The 18,184-nt window shown below is 17.7% G+C and overlaps 1 protein-coding gene across 5 annotated transcripts in view; it reads right to left on the bottom strand.

Moving 5' to 3' along the window:
• Positions 1–18,184, bottom strand: part of LOC100869715 (uncharacterized) — a 51,881-nt gene that overhangs the window by 27,753 nt on the left and 5,944 nt on the right. For 2 of the 5 annotated variants that reach the window (XM_086912917.1, XM_086912915.1), the window contains exons 6-10: positions 17,338–17,527; positions 16,287–16,444; positions 15,211–15,492; positions 14,289–14,478; positions 13,245–13,485 (exon numbers count right to left, since the gene is read on the bottom strand). In XM_086912917.1, the coding sequence (XP_086769043.1) occupies positions 13,245–13,485; positions 14,289–14,478; positions 15,211–15,492; positions 16,287–16,444; positions 17,338–17,527 (1,061 nt within the window). Of the gene's footprint in view, positions 1–11,073; positions 11,440–12,057; positions 13,486–14,288; positions 14,479–15,210; positions 15,493–16,286; positions 16,445–17,337; positions 17,528–18,184 lie in introns of those variants that run through there. The other 3 variants (XM_012488550.3, XM_086912922.1, XM_012488552.3) reach the window with 2 other exon arrangements.

Here is an 18,184-nt window from a genome sequence, read left to right as displayed (position 1 = left end):
TTTATGTTTCATCTTAAAAAGGATCCGATTTAATTTTAGAGTTATTTTCATCAAGATAATTATAAATAAAAACATATTATTTAAAAATTAAAATAAAAATTATATAATTTTCGCTTTTTCTTACATTACGAATCCTTTAAGGAGGCGTTATTATTAGAATTTTTATCTTCATTCAGATTTTCCATTAATTCTTCTATTAAACGATGTTTTTCCAATATCTTTTTTCAATATCCTCGATATGCTGGCAAAATTTTTCCCATGATGAAATTTTATTTATGCTTATTTTATAACATTTTTTAATTCAGGAAATGTTCATCATCAGTATCATTTGATTTTTCTTTTAATTTTCGACTAAGTTAACTTTATGATTTAATTTGCACATATATGACAATAATTTTAACATTTAAACTTCAATTTTTAAATTTTATCGATTTTATGTATTTTTTGGTTTGAGGTTTATCTTAATTACAACGTTATATTTTACCAATCATTAACGATATTTTGGTATATTTGATAGGAATTTTGTTAATACAAATAATAATTAATACAATTTAATACAATAACAAATAATAATTTGTTGATAATATAATTTTGAATTATATTATCTATGATTATAATATTTAGCGATATTTGGTATTAATTTTTCTCTTATACATTTCTGAAAATTTGTAAAATCCATTTATAGAATTTATGGGAATTTCATGTTTTTAGTTTTGAAAATCAAATTTGCAGTTTCTATAAATCCGTTCTTTCCATTGTGTGATGAATTGTACAAAATAAGTGATTTTATTATATTTATCAGCTGATATGCTTAGATTCATATTAAATATATTTTTGTAATTTATTTTTATTAATTATGCAATATAATTGAATACAACTAATTATGAATGTCTTATTTACTTTTATTTATAACGTATAATATGCAATATTAGAAAAAAAATAGAAAATATATATTTTTTAATCATGTATTTATGATATCATAATTTACAACTATCGGTATATATTAAAAAAATATTAAAAAATTCTGAGTACTATTGATTATAAAAGATAATTATACTGATTTTAATTTATGTATTAATTTAATTAAATATTACTATAATATTATAACAAAATAATAGATAACAATAATAGAATATAATTATTTTAATTTATTTCATGTTTATGATATCGCATTTAATAAAAGATTAATATGACAATACAACAGATTAGAACTGAATAAAATAAGATGGTGCCACATTATACTTAAGAATCAATTCTTGTATTCTTCTATATATGATATTCTTTTGTTAATAAAATATTTTATTATATTAGTTATTATATTAGTAATTGCAGGATCTGTTATATTGGTATATATCAACATATTAATTAAATCAACAACTATGTTTTGAAATGAATAATTTTAAAATTTTCTACTATAATTTCTGCAAAATTTTCTGTAATGCTTGTAATACATATGTTTTTTGTATCTTTTTTGAATTATCCAATAGAATAATATTTATAATTTTTAAATTATGAAATAACAATTTGTGAATGAAAACACGTAAGTATATAATATCATGAATAATTAATAATTTTAAAAAAGTTCAATTACTTCTTTTCTGTAATTAGAAAATGTATTTATATCAATTTCATTTAAAATTATACACGTGTAAAACAATAAAAAATCGATTTATTAATTTTTATCAATTTCTGTGATTTCTGAAAATATATCTGGATCAATGAAAAAATATTTTACCATGTTTCTTTCATTTATGTATCCACTTCCTTGTTTTGTGCATTCAATTAAATCTAATTTTATTCATTATTTCTTTTTCTTCTTCCTTTCCAATTTATTTTTAATTTTTTAATATCCAATTTGTACGATATATGGAATAGATTTGAAATATTTAATCCACATATGTAATATCGTTGAATTATGAGAATAATTACAGATTAGGTTTAAGATAATATAATAGAACGATATATATGTTTAACAGCGATTCTTTTCTTACTTTATTTTTACATATGACCACTCATGGCGTTGCAATCGCTTTCCAATTAAATTTAGACGGGATAATCATGCATCTACAAATATTGATAATCAAAATTGAGAAATATGTAAAAATATTTACATTTTCTGAGGCTTCTTTTATTGAATTCATAATTTTCAATGATTACATACATAGCAATTTTAAAATAATATTTTCAAAAGATAAATTGTAAAAAAAAAAGAACATTTTAAACTACTGTAAAACATATAAACTGAAAATTAATGTATATAAATTTGATTATTATAATTCATCATAAACTTAATGTCTAAATATTAAACATTAAATTTAAATGTCTAACTATTAGCAACATCTCACTTTTTCCATCAGCATCAATTTTCTGATGAAAAAATAACTTAAACATGTAACTATAACAATGTTAATGTTTCTTGTATAATAAATGAAAAACAGAATAATAATAATTAATGATTATTTAAATTTTTATTTATATATTATAACTTTTGAATTGATAATTGAATGTTTTCATTGTCTTATTAAATATATCCTCTAAATTATTTGTGCTACTTTTTACATGTTTTTTTTTTTATTTTTTATGAAACTATCATGCTTGTAACATTTATTTTTTTGATTCGGCAGCATAAATATTTAGGATACAAAATATAATTTTAAAGAATTTGTTTATCATATAGAGTACAAGATTTTATGGATTGTTGACAGCATCGGATACCATGGATATTTTTCCTTAAATATGCGATTCGTTTCAAAACAAAATGTCTTAAATTTTTTCAAATTAATTACGAATAGATTATAGTAATTAAATTATAGTAATTAAAATTATTTTTAAATTACAGAAGAGATATTTATAAAAGTATTTATATTTTATCTCATCTATATTATATCTATATTTATATATCTATATTGTATCTCATCTAATATTTTTATATTTTGAAAAACACGACCTGTATTTCCATCATTTGACTCTCCATTACCTCCTTGTTTTATCGACATTTCATGCTTGAATTTTTCTTTATTTGGTTTCTATCTCACTTACTAATTTTTAAATATATAAAAATGTTTTACTTTTTTCTTTATGAAACTTTCATAAATTAACATATTCTATAAGTAAAAATAATGTTATATAAATATAGATGCTTTACTTTGTTCAAATATTTTGTTAAAAAATTATAAATAAAAATATGAAATAATAATCGACTGGTATCGTTGATCGATATAACTAGTAGAAATAGGTTTATTTTAAAAATGTTATTATGAATTGATATCTACGAAAAATATAATCCATTGTACTAATTTCGTATTTATTTTTTTTAATTTCAATAAATATGATAAATTTTTTGTTTTAACTTCTAAGATATGTAATTTGCATTTAATAAATTTTCTCTTTTACAATTCCTCAAGTAATATCTAGTCGTAGAGACCAAGAAAATGATGCTATCCATCATTAAGCATAATTATTTAATTATTGCTATATTAATAATGTATAATTAAATAACTTTAATTGGATTCATAAATTTTAATTATTTTCTCCTATCAATTGTGGCTGCAATTTATTTTGTAGAAAGTCCAAAAGAAACTAAATAATTAATTTTTATAGTAAAAAATGATGTTTGAATATCTTATTATTACATATCTCTCTATATTACATTTGAATTGACTCATAAAACATTATTTCACAGACAATATATGAATTTTTATGATTTCACTGATGATGGAATTCATTTGATTTTTTTGAAAGTGTCTATTAGTATATATTTTCTGTTTTTATGATCTAAATCATTATTCAAATGATTAAGAAATTTATGTGAAAACATTACATTAGTGATACACATTAAAATAATTCGTATAAAATTCGAAATTAAAAAAAAAAATTGCAGGTGAAATTTACAAGCACTTATTAACAATTGTGTAAGTTGTCATAAAAAAATATTCAGTAATGATCACTTTTAATCATTTTTATATAAGTCAATTTAAAGTTTAAAATATTAATAATTTGATTCATCATTAATAATTTGATTATTTGATTCATTTGTTAATATGAATTAATATTAATAAATATTAACTATTATATATATCTGATTCATATAATATAACATAAATTTGTATTTTGATGTTGCATAATGCGTAATTAAAATAATTATAATCACATCGATCATTTTTTAATAAAATATTGCTAAAAAGATACAATTATAACAAACAAAGAGCAAAATATTTACAAAAATATATTTTCATATGTAATAAAGAATATCATTCTATATTGAATTAATAATAAAATTAACAAATATTTTATAATTAATGTTTATCAGAAATTAAGTTGGTATTATTTATAAATGAAATTGTAATTTTGTTAATCATCGATAATAATAATCGAAATATTTAATAAAAAATTTAATATCCTTTTCTTACAAACAGTCTAATATATTTAATATTAATTTTTTTTAATATTAAAATCTGTTTCATATAGAATTTCATTCCATACCTTTTTTAAAGTCAATTTCAATTTTTTATATCGTTCACTTTTTAGTATTTTTCTATCAAATTCGTTCCAAGACTCCTCAATTGAATTTAATTTGGGATGGAAATAATGATTATAGTCGATAAATTTTTTAACGATTTTTGAAGTATGTTTCAGATTATTATTACATATTATTTTTATTATGTTGAAACATGTATCATTGTCTTTGAATTTCTCAATTAATGGAAATAAATTTTTTTTTAATATTTTTATATATTTTGTTATTATATATATATATAATAACTGTTAATTCTGTAATATTAAATTTTATAATTCTTCTTTTCAAATTTGTTTTTGAAATATATATCTTTTTTTTTAATATTTTATCATATAATTCAATTTCAGATAAATATAATTTTATTTGAGTAATTGATAATTTTAATTTTTCTTCTATCTGTTTAGCATTGATAAATAATTTCTTTTTCCCTAAAATAACAATGATCTCGATCCTAATATTCTTTTTTTTAAATATTTTTACAAATATTTCCTGTATCCTTTTTTTTCCAAATTTTGTAGCAACTTGTTATAAAATATTTCCTTTTATTTTTTTTATCTGTCGTGTCTAAATCTCATCTTTGCATGCTACAAATAAATAATCATTAACAATAACTAGAAAACATTATATAAAAAAATAAGATAAATTATAAAATAATTAAAAAATTAAGTAGAAAAATATATGTTTAATTGTGAATTTTTATTAATAAGTGTAACATTGCTTTCTAAATCATGCATGACGTTTTTAATATACACAATATACATTTCTAGGTATTTATAAATTTCTATATAAATAAGAATAATTTAATGTATAAATTAATTTAATCGATAAATAAATTAATCGACAAATATTTTCGTATTTTTATCGGGAATTTTAAAAAAAAATTTATTAAGATAATTTATTAAGATAATTCATTATAACTTTGAATATTGCACTTGTTGCTATTTGGATAGATGAAGATGCATCCACTATTGTGAGTAAAAATTGATTCTAATTTGTTACTGATTGTTACTGATTAATGTATTTAAAAATCTAAATTTTTGTTAACTTTTGAATTATTTGTCTTAAAAACTTTATAAATTCGTGACTAATTAGTATATAGTAATATAGTATATAGTAATAGTAAATTTATGTATTTTTATTTGCATATGAATTTTGCATTTGAATCTTTTATCTAACTTTGTAATAAATTATCTTTATTATCATATACTATAGTTCTACAAATGGGTTGGAACTAATATAATGAAATATCGCGGAAAAATTTTTTTTCTATTTTCTTGCATTAATAACTTACAAATAAATAGTATTTATAATTTTAGAGCATCTTTGTTGGAAAAATATATTGAACGGAGAAATTTTGATTGACGTCTCATTATAAAATATTATCTAGCATAAAATTTAGTTTTAAAATTTAAAATAAAAAAAAAAGCGAAAAAACCTTTTATTTTTGAATTATTTTTTTCAAAACTTGAATTTTTCAAAAATTAAGCTTCGAATAAGAAAAAATTTTGTATTTTTTTTTTATTTTTTCAAAAATTATCTCATACTCACTCTATAACTTTTGATCACATTCTAAATTTCATTTTAAATGTTACAATCATAGTATTAATAATTTGGAATCCTAATTAATATTGTATGGCAATCATACAATATAAATCAAACAATATAATAAGTTCAATATCCTTCAATATATCAAAAATATTAGGAGTAAATATTAAAAAATCATATAGAAAAAATTAACATATAAAATTAAATAATAATGATAACTTCATTTTGAATTTCCAATAGAATTCCATAGAATCTCTATGTAAATAATAAAGAGACTGTTCATAATATAATATATAACTATTCATTAACAAATTTTTCAGATTTTAATAAAATATTCATCTTTTCTTAATTGTATTATATATATTTAAATATGTATATATGTATATATTTAAAAAAATATATAATAACAATTATAAATTATAAAATATAAATTAAATAAAATCTTTATTCAATTATTTATCCCATATCTTCAATATCTCCCTTGCTGCTAAATTACATAAGCTTTTTAATTTGTTGATTTGAAATTAAAAAAAATTAAATTAAAAATTAAAGTAAATTCTAATTATTTTTCAGTTCTTTTTCAAATGCTATAAATGCTTAAGAAATGTGAAGACACATCTTCATTATTACTTTCATTGCAATCTTTTTCTTATTCATCCTGACAATTTAAAATAGTATAATATTTAATTTTATTTTAATACTTAACTTAATTTAAACCTTCAATATTAATTTTAACAATATACATATCATAATCTTGCCTTTTTTTTTTTTGCTAGAATTAAAAATTTGACAATAGATATGGGCGACAATAAACATAAAATAACAGAATTAATTATTATCTATAATCCAATATAACATACATAAAATCTTTACACATCAGATATAAACAGGAAAAACAAGTACATTCTTGAAATTCTGAATTTTTCTGATTGAATATGATTTTTTCATCTTATTTAACAAGATAATAAACAAGTATATTATTTCATTAATCTGAAATCTTAAGTTTTAAAAACTGTATAAAATAATATTTATGTTTTAATTTTATTCTTTAAAGTAATTGTTGATAAATCAATTTTTTATATTGTTAAAATATTGTTAAAATATTATTTTTTTATAATTTTAAAATTTATCCATTTTTTAAATTGTCAGCATAGTTTTTTAATTACATTTGAAAATTAAACATTTAAATTTAAATACATTATAAAAAAATAATATTAATAAACATAGAATATTAAATAAACATTAAGTAAAAAAATAAATATTAATATTATGAATATTAATTAAAAATATTTTAGAATTTTTTTTAGAATACGTTTTTTTTAGTATTATTTAAAAAAATTGAAAAAATATGTAAATGATACAAATTAATTTACTTAGTATTTTTGTTAATATTAATAATATTTAATAATATTAAAAAATCTCAGAAATATTTAAATGAATAATTAATTAATTTTACAAGAAAAGAAGATAAAAAATAAATACATAGTGTTTATTTTACACAAAACTAAAACTGAAAACATTATATCTTTTACCTGAAAAATTTTTTTTGATATGAAAATTATACATAGTGTTTATTTTACACAAAACTAAAACTGAAAACATTATATCTTTTACCTGAAAAATTTTTTTTGATATGAAAATTATGTGATTATTTTATTTTTTCTTACATAAGAACTATTATCATTATCTAAGAATTATCTAATTAATATTATTAAAAAATGATAATATTATCATATATCATCAAAATCATATAATTATATTATATTATATTCTACATTTTTTTTATTATATTACAAAATACTATATATTACAACAGCTGATTTTTACACCTTTAAACTTAAAAGTTAGCATTTAAGTTATATTATAATATATATGTGAAATTCTTGAGATTATTTTCACTCAATTTTTCTGATAATTTAATGAATTAATATTTTAATCTCAAGAAATTTAATTTTGCAATTCATTATTTGATTCAATTGTTATATATTTATTGTAATTGTTATAATATTTAATAAATAAATATTTATTAATATTTATTTAAATATATCAATTAATATATTGAATATTAACATTTTATATAAGTCTATTATACAATTAATTCAATTAATTTTTATATCAATTAATCAAAGTAGAAGTTTTCAAATTATTTTATTACTCATTAATATATCAATGATGAAATAATTAATAACAATGAAACAAAATAATTAATATTTAATCATAAGAGTCAATTACATTAAAATAAAAAATTTTATATGAATTAATTCAATTAATTTATAACTTTTTATCATAAATTGATATTTACATAAATGAACATAGATATATTTTAAAAAAAATATTGCTTTATGAATAGTATTTGATACATTATCTATTTTTAAAAATAATTTTAAAAATATAAATTTAAGAATTAATTATATTATATAATTTTATTATTTACCATAATATATTTTATCTTATTTATATTTTAATTTATTTTATTTACAATAAAATATTTTAAAATATATATATATATATATATATATATATATAGTTTATTTATAAAATTAAAATACATATTTTAATAAAAATTAATTGATATATTTATACGTATATTTGAGAATATACGTATGTAATCGTAAATGTATTTCATTATTAATAATTTTTTTGTTAACTAAGATTTATAAAATAATAAATTAAAAGATTTAAAATTTATATATCACATTATATACACTAACCTCATTCAGTTTTATAACTTTAATTTTGCATTTAACATTATACAATTCATCTTTTAATAATAATATGCATGTATTTTATATATTTTATTTAATTATTTCTTTCATCTTGAGATCGTCACATTTATTATTTCACTTATCAAATATTTAATAAATACACGATTATTAAACATGTGAATTTAATACGAATTCTGATCCACAAACAATATGATCATGTTTCCAATCGCGATAATTCTTCATATTGATTCTTATATATATTTCAAGTTACTATTTATATTAATAAGGCAGAATTCATTTTATTGTCGTAAAAATTATTTTATCGTTATATCGGAAATTGCACATTCATTGTTACTATTAATTCTAACTTTTACACTGAATTTAAAATTTTCTTTTTAATGTTCCTAGATTATAGATATCTCTAGTGAAACGTTTATAGCTATATGTGTGACATCACTATATTACCTTCCTTCCATTATTTTATTTTTGTTTCCAATATATGAACAAAATATATTTTTTATATTTCTTTATGTGTTCATTAATGCTATATTTTATATTTTGCATACAATAACATCTCTAATATTTATGATTTTAATCAATATCTTTACTTTTTTTTTATATTATGTAAATATTATTATATTTATATTTATATTATTATATGATTATATATTATATATATTTAATTATCTTTTCAATATTATTATTGCTCATAGCGTTGTTGCTTTTTGTTATTATATAATATACTAGTGTGTTTATATTAACTTATGTAATAAATCCGTTCATCTTTTAAAAAAGAATTAAATAATACCAATTTTTAAAAATTTTTTTTAAATTTTTTAAAATTTGTCTAATTAATGATATATTTGTTCAATGATCACTTTGCTTTTTTAATAATAAAAAATAATTTTTAATAATAAAAAATTTTATATTTTTATTATATAAAATTCATCCTTTTTTATATTAAAAAATTTAAATAGATAAAATTTAAGATTAAAGCGTTCCATCAAAACTAAAAACTAACAATTTTTTTGTTATAAAAAATGAATATGTTATAATGAAAAAGAATATTTTTTCGTAATATGAATGTTATTAGTTTCTCGTATTATTTTTTAATAACATGAAGGCTAATATTATCGCACAAGTATCGATTGTTGTTAATTAGTTAGACAGTGAAAAGTGCAATAATCTGTACGCAGATATAAAATACATCGTAAATACATTTCTAGAAAATATATTTTTTCAATACTCTCCATATATAATATACAGGTATTCTGTATAGTATTGCATAATATGTTTTGAAAATATATACATAAACTCTTTTATAAACTTTAATGGTTATTCAATGTTAGATTAATATATTCAAGGAACATCTTTGAAGAATCGAAATCAGAAGCTAAATAAACATAAATTGAGATTTACTTATTTAATTATAAGCAAATAGAAATTTGCATAGATAAAGAGTTCTGTTACAATATCATTTTGCTCTATTTTACTTTGTCTAATATAAATTTAAATTGCTTATAACCAATTTTGGATATTATTTAAATAATTTTGAAAAAATTAAAATAATATTATTTTATTTTATTTGGCTATATGATTTTAAATAATCATGTGTTAATTTATTTAAATATACAATTTTTTTTTTAGATTATTTCTTCATTACTTATTTAAAATAATTTTATTTTTCATTTTTTTTCATTTTATCAAATATATTTTCAAATAAAATCTTAAATCAATTCTCTAATTCTATCATATCAACTGCAAGAAATATAGATTTCCATGTAATATCTTATATATATAAATTAAAAATACATACTATTGAAGAATAAATATTTAATTAATTTATTTAATTAATTAATTCACTTCAATATCTTATGTTAAATTATTTGTTTATTTTATTTTAGTCAAATATTTTGCAATAATTTATTTGAATAAAGTATAAAATAAAATTACTTTTCATATGTTATTTAAAATAATAATAATAATAATAATAATAATAAAGTATTTGAAATAATTCATTACCTTATTTGAAATAAAATAGGCTATTCTGCTTATAAATGATTATATAATCACTTATTATATATTTAATTATAATTTAATAAATGAATTTTCAATCAAAATTTTTATATATTAAATTTTTTTTTATTTTGATCTCTAAATTGACACTCCAAATGTGTCCTTTGAATATATTATTCTGTATAATTTAGTTCTATTAACATCTATTAATTAAAACTATTATAACTTCCTATTATTAACTTTAATAATATTTTTTTAATATTTAAATTATTTTTGAATGAAAATTCTTAGTTTTTTGATGATATTTAATTTTTATTAGAAATAAAATATTTTTACAAAAATTCAAATTTTCCAAAAACTAAGAATAGCAAATAAAAAACTATATATGAATATCTTGTGAATATAGCAAATATAATGAAACATTTCAATTTGTTAAATAATATAATTAACATTTTATTAATGTGTCATATTCTTAATTGAATAAATTTTATATTATACTTAAAATACTTTATATTTTTTTTTACATTTAATAAAGAAAGAAAGATATTAATATATATATATATATATATATTAAATAATAAATTTTTTATTTAACTTCTGAATTTTTGGCTTACTTTACAAATACTTCATGGACACAATGTACCAGGCAACATATAACTGGAAAAAATAGTTATTAAACTAATTAAAATTGATATAAATAATAATTTTATAATTGTTAATCAAAATTTTCTATATTCTATATCAATACAATATTAAAAATGTTATTTTTATATTATTTATATTATAGAAGATATCATATTTTATCATTTAATTTAAGTATGATCTCATTGAATTTTATATAATTATAATTTAATAATTAATGAAATTCATTTTATGAATTTATTTTATAAATTCAGAATTATTTAATTAAAGTATATTAATTAACTAAAATATTCTATATATTGTTCCAAGCATAAAATTAATTTTTATATTGATATTATATTTCATATTGATTTAAAAAATAATATCTAATAATTTTATTAATTTGACTAATTATATCTTTATATATTTAATTGCCTGTTATGTAATAAATCATAAATGAAGTTAAAAAAGATTATGGCTAAAATAATTGACACTTATATTTAATTAATATTAATTCTATTAAAGTAAAATTCAAATAAAAAATATAAATGTTAATCTGAATAAAATAATGCTTTAAATATTGCTTTTTTTATATAATTATTTTGTATGAACACTGCAAGTTTTATCGTAAATGAATTATATAAAATATTTGAATACTTTGCACTTTCTATAATTTTTCTTGATACATAAATTTTTATTAATAATAACAAAAAGATTATTAATTTAAAAATTACAATGGATAATCAAATTATTTTTAACATTTTAAAATTATCGTTTATTTTGAATATATGAAGATTGATAAAAAATGAAATTGAAACCAGTATGTATTTCTGTAACCAGTATGATAAATGAAATTTTTTTTGTATTTTTATCTTTCTTATAACATATTATAATTATTTTAAAGTTTACAATTTAAAAAATTTATACGAAATTAGAAAACTGAGTTAAAACTTATTTTCAAATTTAAAATAAATTGTTGAAATAAAATTATTGAAATAATATAATTAAAATAATAATATATCTTTTTAATGCTTAATAACAAATTACATAATCAATACTTTATAATTTTGGTTACAATTACAAGTCTAAAAATATATATTCAATTTTTTATTTAATGATTTCTTAATTATTTATATCATAAATAATAATTAAAATAGATGATTATTCTAAACATTAAATATTATAATACAATTATTTAATATATTAATATAATTATTATTCATACAATTCAATTCCATTATTAAATCAAAATAATCATTTAACAAACATTTAAATAATAATTAATAAACAATAATTCTATACAATGTAACAATAATTATTTATAAAATTCAATCTAACTAATAATGTTGATACAGTAATCAAATATTATTTTAAAAAACATCATTCATACAATTAATTCTATTTTCGATCAAAGTTTCAAATTCAAATGATTTCGAAATGTTTATAATTTGATCATCCATTGTAAAATGGCCTCTTCAAAAATGTGTACATTAATATCCTACATATATAAAAAATAATACATCATAAAAATATTCTATATACTATGCATGGCGTGTACAAAACATGGTATAATATTTGATGGTTCGAGTAATCTAATCGGAATTTTATATTTATTATATTATCACTAACGATAGCTACTATTTGAATCTCTAATTTCCAAATCGCAAAATATATTATTAAAATAAATATATTGTAAATAAAATATATTGTATATTGACAATATCAAAATGTTCAACTGAAGCATTTTATATATGTCAAATAAAATTAATTTTTTTATTTTTGTTTGTGATAATGTGAACTGGTTAGAAAATGATATAAATAATTTAAATAGAATTAAAAACCTTGTATTATATGTAGTATTATCTTCCATTGGAATAACTGGAAGTTGATAAGGAGGCTTCTCAGCCCAAGGTTTTTCAACTGGAACTATACTTTCCACAGGCTGGTAACTCAACTGCATAGTAGTATCCGATTCAAATGGAATATCCGATGGACAAGAAGAACGTACAGGTGCATATTTTTGAGGAGGTATTAATGATTTGAGATCATTTTCGAAATAGGAGAGTCTGTATGTAGTACAACCTGAAAGAAATATTAAATTTATTAATAGAATTAATAAAATAAATAAAAAAATAATATTTGATAGATAGATTGTGTGTGATCTAAAAATGAACTTGACAATTTTTGTTATAAATTGTTTAATATGTTTTGTAATATATAAGAGAATTTTGATAATAATTTATATAAGAGAATTTATAATGAATTTTAAAATAAACTCTTTCTCCGTTGAAAATATTTTTTTTCTAATTTATTTTTTTTATACACCGATTTTAAAATCGTTTTTAACACTTTTTCTAATAAAAATAATTATTTTTTCTCGTATTTCGAAATATTTATCTTTCAACGCATTAAATGTTTTAGATACGAGAAAAAATAGTTATTTTCAATTAATGATTTTGATAAATAGCATGGATGCGATATGAAATATTAATTTTATACTAAAAATTAACAACGAGATATGTGATCAATATCATAATGTAACAGTTATATATAAAAAAAATATAAAAAAATATATATAAAAAATAAAAAAAAAATATAGAATTTTCATTGATATTGTCCTAATTAATATGAAACAATCATTCGGATATAAGAATTTTTAATGTAATTAAAAACAGAGAAATTTTTCTTGGATAAATTATTTTACATTTTGAGGGAAATAATACGAATATTCATAAAATTAGGATAACGGTGTAAAGAATGATTTTTACTATAAAAATTAGGAATTCCATACTTTCTTTAGCCAAATTGCATAAATTTTCAAATACATAAAAAAATATATACATATTATTATTTTCCAGGATAGAAAATAAATTAATGTTACATACTTTCAATAGGTGAAGTTGCAGGAACAAGATTGTCATGATAACGAAGATCTGGGTCTAATGGTATATTCTTCCAAGTGTAATCATGTCTTTGTGTGGTTACATCTTGTATGGGCCCGCGACCTAGCCATTGTTTCTCACAAGGTAAAATTGGAGGTTCTGTTTTGAAACACCAATTACCTAAGAAACTCATCTGAAAAAAAAAAAGAACATAGATATAACTTGATTTTTCACTTCTGATAATTTGACAAAAAAATCGTTTCAAATAAAAGTTAATACTTTTTATATTTATAAATTTATAATATAATATAATTTAAAAAATTTTTTTCTTAATTTTTTTTTCATAAAAGGAGACACGTTTAAAAAAATGAAAATTTTATTGATATTGATAAACTTGAAATTATTTCCTCCTTGAATACATTAATTTTTAATTATATTATTATATATAATACAATTTTTTTAAATATATTATATATAAATAATGTATTTAATATAATAAAAAAACATTTAGAATTCTAATCACTTTAAAATATCATACTGAAGTTTTAAAGATAAAGGATTAAAATGTTGCGCATAAAGAGTTTCGCGATACATTAAAAATTATTCTTAAAAATCCTTCGAGAAACAATATCATATTTTTTATATTATTTTTTTATATGATTACTTTGAATGATTGAAAAAAATTATATTATACATTTTCACATTAAAATAAACATATTAATTAATAATATTACAACTCAGCATGTCAAACATATGTCAAACATTTTATGAATTAAATTAGTATTTCAATACGTGAAAAATGAGAAACATAAAAATAAATAAAAAATATCTTTCATCATATCATTTATCATTATGATTAAATATTTATACATCTACTTTATATCTATTAATTTAATATTATGTATTTTATATCTATTTTACTTACACGATGAGTGGTATCATAAGACAAAGGACAAGATGAAAATTCAATATTATTAGGTTGTACTATAGGATTTCGTTTGTCCCCTCCACAACCAAAATAACTTAGACGGTAAGTTGTATTATCATCTGTGCAACAACCAGCACTTAAAATATTATCATTTTCCGGTACTATTATTGGTGAACGTTTTTCTATTGTCTGTGGCCAGTAACTTAATTTATAAGTTGTGCAACTTTCTAGTGGTTCTACTGGTGGCATATATTCCTTTTTGCCCCAGGAAGGTTCTTCCTAAAAAATAATATAAAATGTTAAAAATATATTTTAATAATAATGTGAATATTAATGAATGTAAGTGACTGTTATCCAAAAATAACAACAAAATTAAATATAAAAAATATTTAGTTATATGTCTGAAAGATTAGAAGCAAAATTATAACATAAATGAACAAAAAGCAAATTTTAAAGCAACTTAGAAAATATATAAGATAACACATGGGACATTTTTAAAAATATGTTTAAAAAGAGACAGTGAATGAAATTTGTTATGAGATTATTATTATTTTACAAAAATTTCATATATTGCAATAGTATTAAACAGAAAATAGAAAATAAAAAAGGAATACTATAAAAAAACAATATTCAGAATTAAATAAATTTCCTTTATTTTTATTATAAATAAAACGCAAAATTTTTAATTTAATTAAAAAATTTAATTTAAATGCAAATTTAATATATAAAAGTGCAATAAAATTTGCATAAAAATAATCTCTTTCTTTCTTGCTCTATATAGTGCTTTATATTCAAATTATTGTTCAAAAATTTAAAAATTATATTTTTGTATGAAATGAAGAATTTCTTATAAATAAGATTACTTAAAATTTATGAAGTTATAAATATTTATTGACATTCATAATAATTATAATTATAAGAAAAAATTAATAAATTAATAAATATTACTATTTGTTTAATAGAAAAATATTCTTTCAAAAGAAGCTTGTTTTTAAAAAACATTATTAAAAAACATTAATAATTTGTAAATATATTATATATTTACCTATTTGTAAATATATTTGTATATTTACCTTTTTTGCTTCAGTTGGCCAATAACTAAGTTTATATGTTGTGTAATCTTCTATTGGAATATCAGATTTAACATATTTTCTTATGGGAGCATAAGATGGTGGAGGTATTTTGGAAGCACAATCAGATTCAAAGTAACTTAATTTATATGTTGTATCGTCTAAAAAGGATATAAAAGTTTAAATTAAATTGTAATATAAATTATCCATAATATATACAAAAAAAATAACAAGATAAAAAATAATAAAAAAATAAAGAAAAATTTAAAATTAGAATTATTTGTTTGCGAATTAAAAGTAATTTTTATAAATTTCAAATATCAATTCACAATAATTATAAGATACATTATATTATAAATTGTATTATAACGAAAATTTCTAGGAATTCTCTTTAGGAACATTATTATTATATTTTTGGCAAAAATATTATGATATAAGATTAGAAAAGAAGAATTTCTATTTAAAAAATAAGAAATTAATATTCATAATTAGAGAAATTTGTTTTATTTTTGCTACAAATAAAATATTTTAATATATAAAATATATTTTATACATTACACACAATTTAATGTATAAAATACAATAAAATTAGAATAAGTTTTTCTTTCTCTCTTTCTTTTTTTCTTCTCTGTTTTCTAATATTATTTGTTAAATTTGATAATGTTTAAAATATTTGATATTCAAAATATATGATATTTCATAATAAAATATTTAATATATTCTTTTTATTAAAATTATTAATTTATTATTATTTTTTTTTCTTCCTTTCTTCTTAAACTCTTTTGCAATAAAAACCAGTATCAATAAATATAAAAAGGCAATAATAATTTATTTATTTTCAATATTATTTTTGCAATTGATGCTGTTTAAATCTTTTTATTTCAAGAATAACTTGCAAACTTCTACAGACTAGTGATAATACGTATCTGATTTTGTTATTGTTTACTTGATCAATCAACAAAATGATTTGAAACTTTTTTTTTGAAAAGAGACTTCGATTGTCAAACTTTGTATATAAGTATATATTAATGTATATATGTAAGTATATATTTACCGAGTAACGGAGCAGGAGGACAGAATAAATTATGTTCTGCTTTATAAGATTCTACTTGCGGAATAGATTTCCATGTAAAATCGTGTTTCTGAGTTGTAACATCCTGCATAGGACCTTTACCAAGCCATTGTTTCTCACAAGGTATACAAGGTGCATCAGGTTTTACACATGGATGACTAAAGTAACTGGACTGAAACAAACATTTAAAAATATTAATAATATTTTCTTTACTTAAATTAAATAATCTTAGGTTTAATTTAAAAAATATTTGTAATAATTAATTTGTTCGACCAATTAATATATTCATTAATTATTTTATCCAATATCAGATTAATTAATTATCACATATATTAAATATATCAAATATATTATCAAAAATATATTTTAAAATTTATTAATTAATCTATTTAAATTATAACAAAAAACATAATTTTCATTGTCGATCACAGTAATCCGATTAACTATTAGTTTCTAACTAAAGTTTCAATTAGTTTTTGTGATTTAATTAGTTCTTTGATATACAAAAATATCAATTATATTATATTATATCTATTATCATATATACAGACATGAAGTGATATACTTATTCGATTTTTCATTACTGAAATCTTACAATCCTATTTTAAATCCTATTAATGATCATAATATAAAATGAATTATTTAAATAAATGGTTATTTAAATAATATAATTTTAATTATATTTTAGATAATTATATGCAAGATGTATTTTAAATAAGATCTGTTTCAAAGTTATTATCAATAGAAAGACAAAAAAAAGATATTAATTATCTTTTTCTTAACTTATTTATTATTTAATCTTATTATTAGATTTGTATTTATTATTGTA

Source organism: Apis florea, unplaced genomic scaffold (assembly GCF_048593485.1).
Source record: "Apis florea isolate Af1SG1 unplaced genomic scaffold, ASM4859348v1 contig_1794_pilon, whole genome shotgun sequence".
NCBI lineage: Eukaryota > Metazoa > Arthropoda > Insecta > Hymenoptera > Apidae > Apis > Apis florea.
The sequence above is the reverse complement of the archived record's forward strand: the minus strand, read 5'-3'. Positions and strand labels throughout refer to the sequence as shown.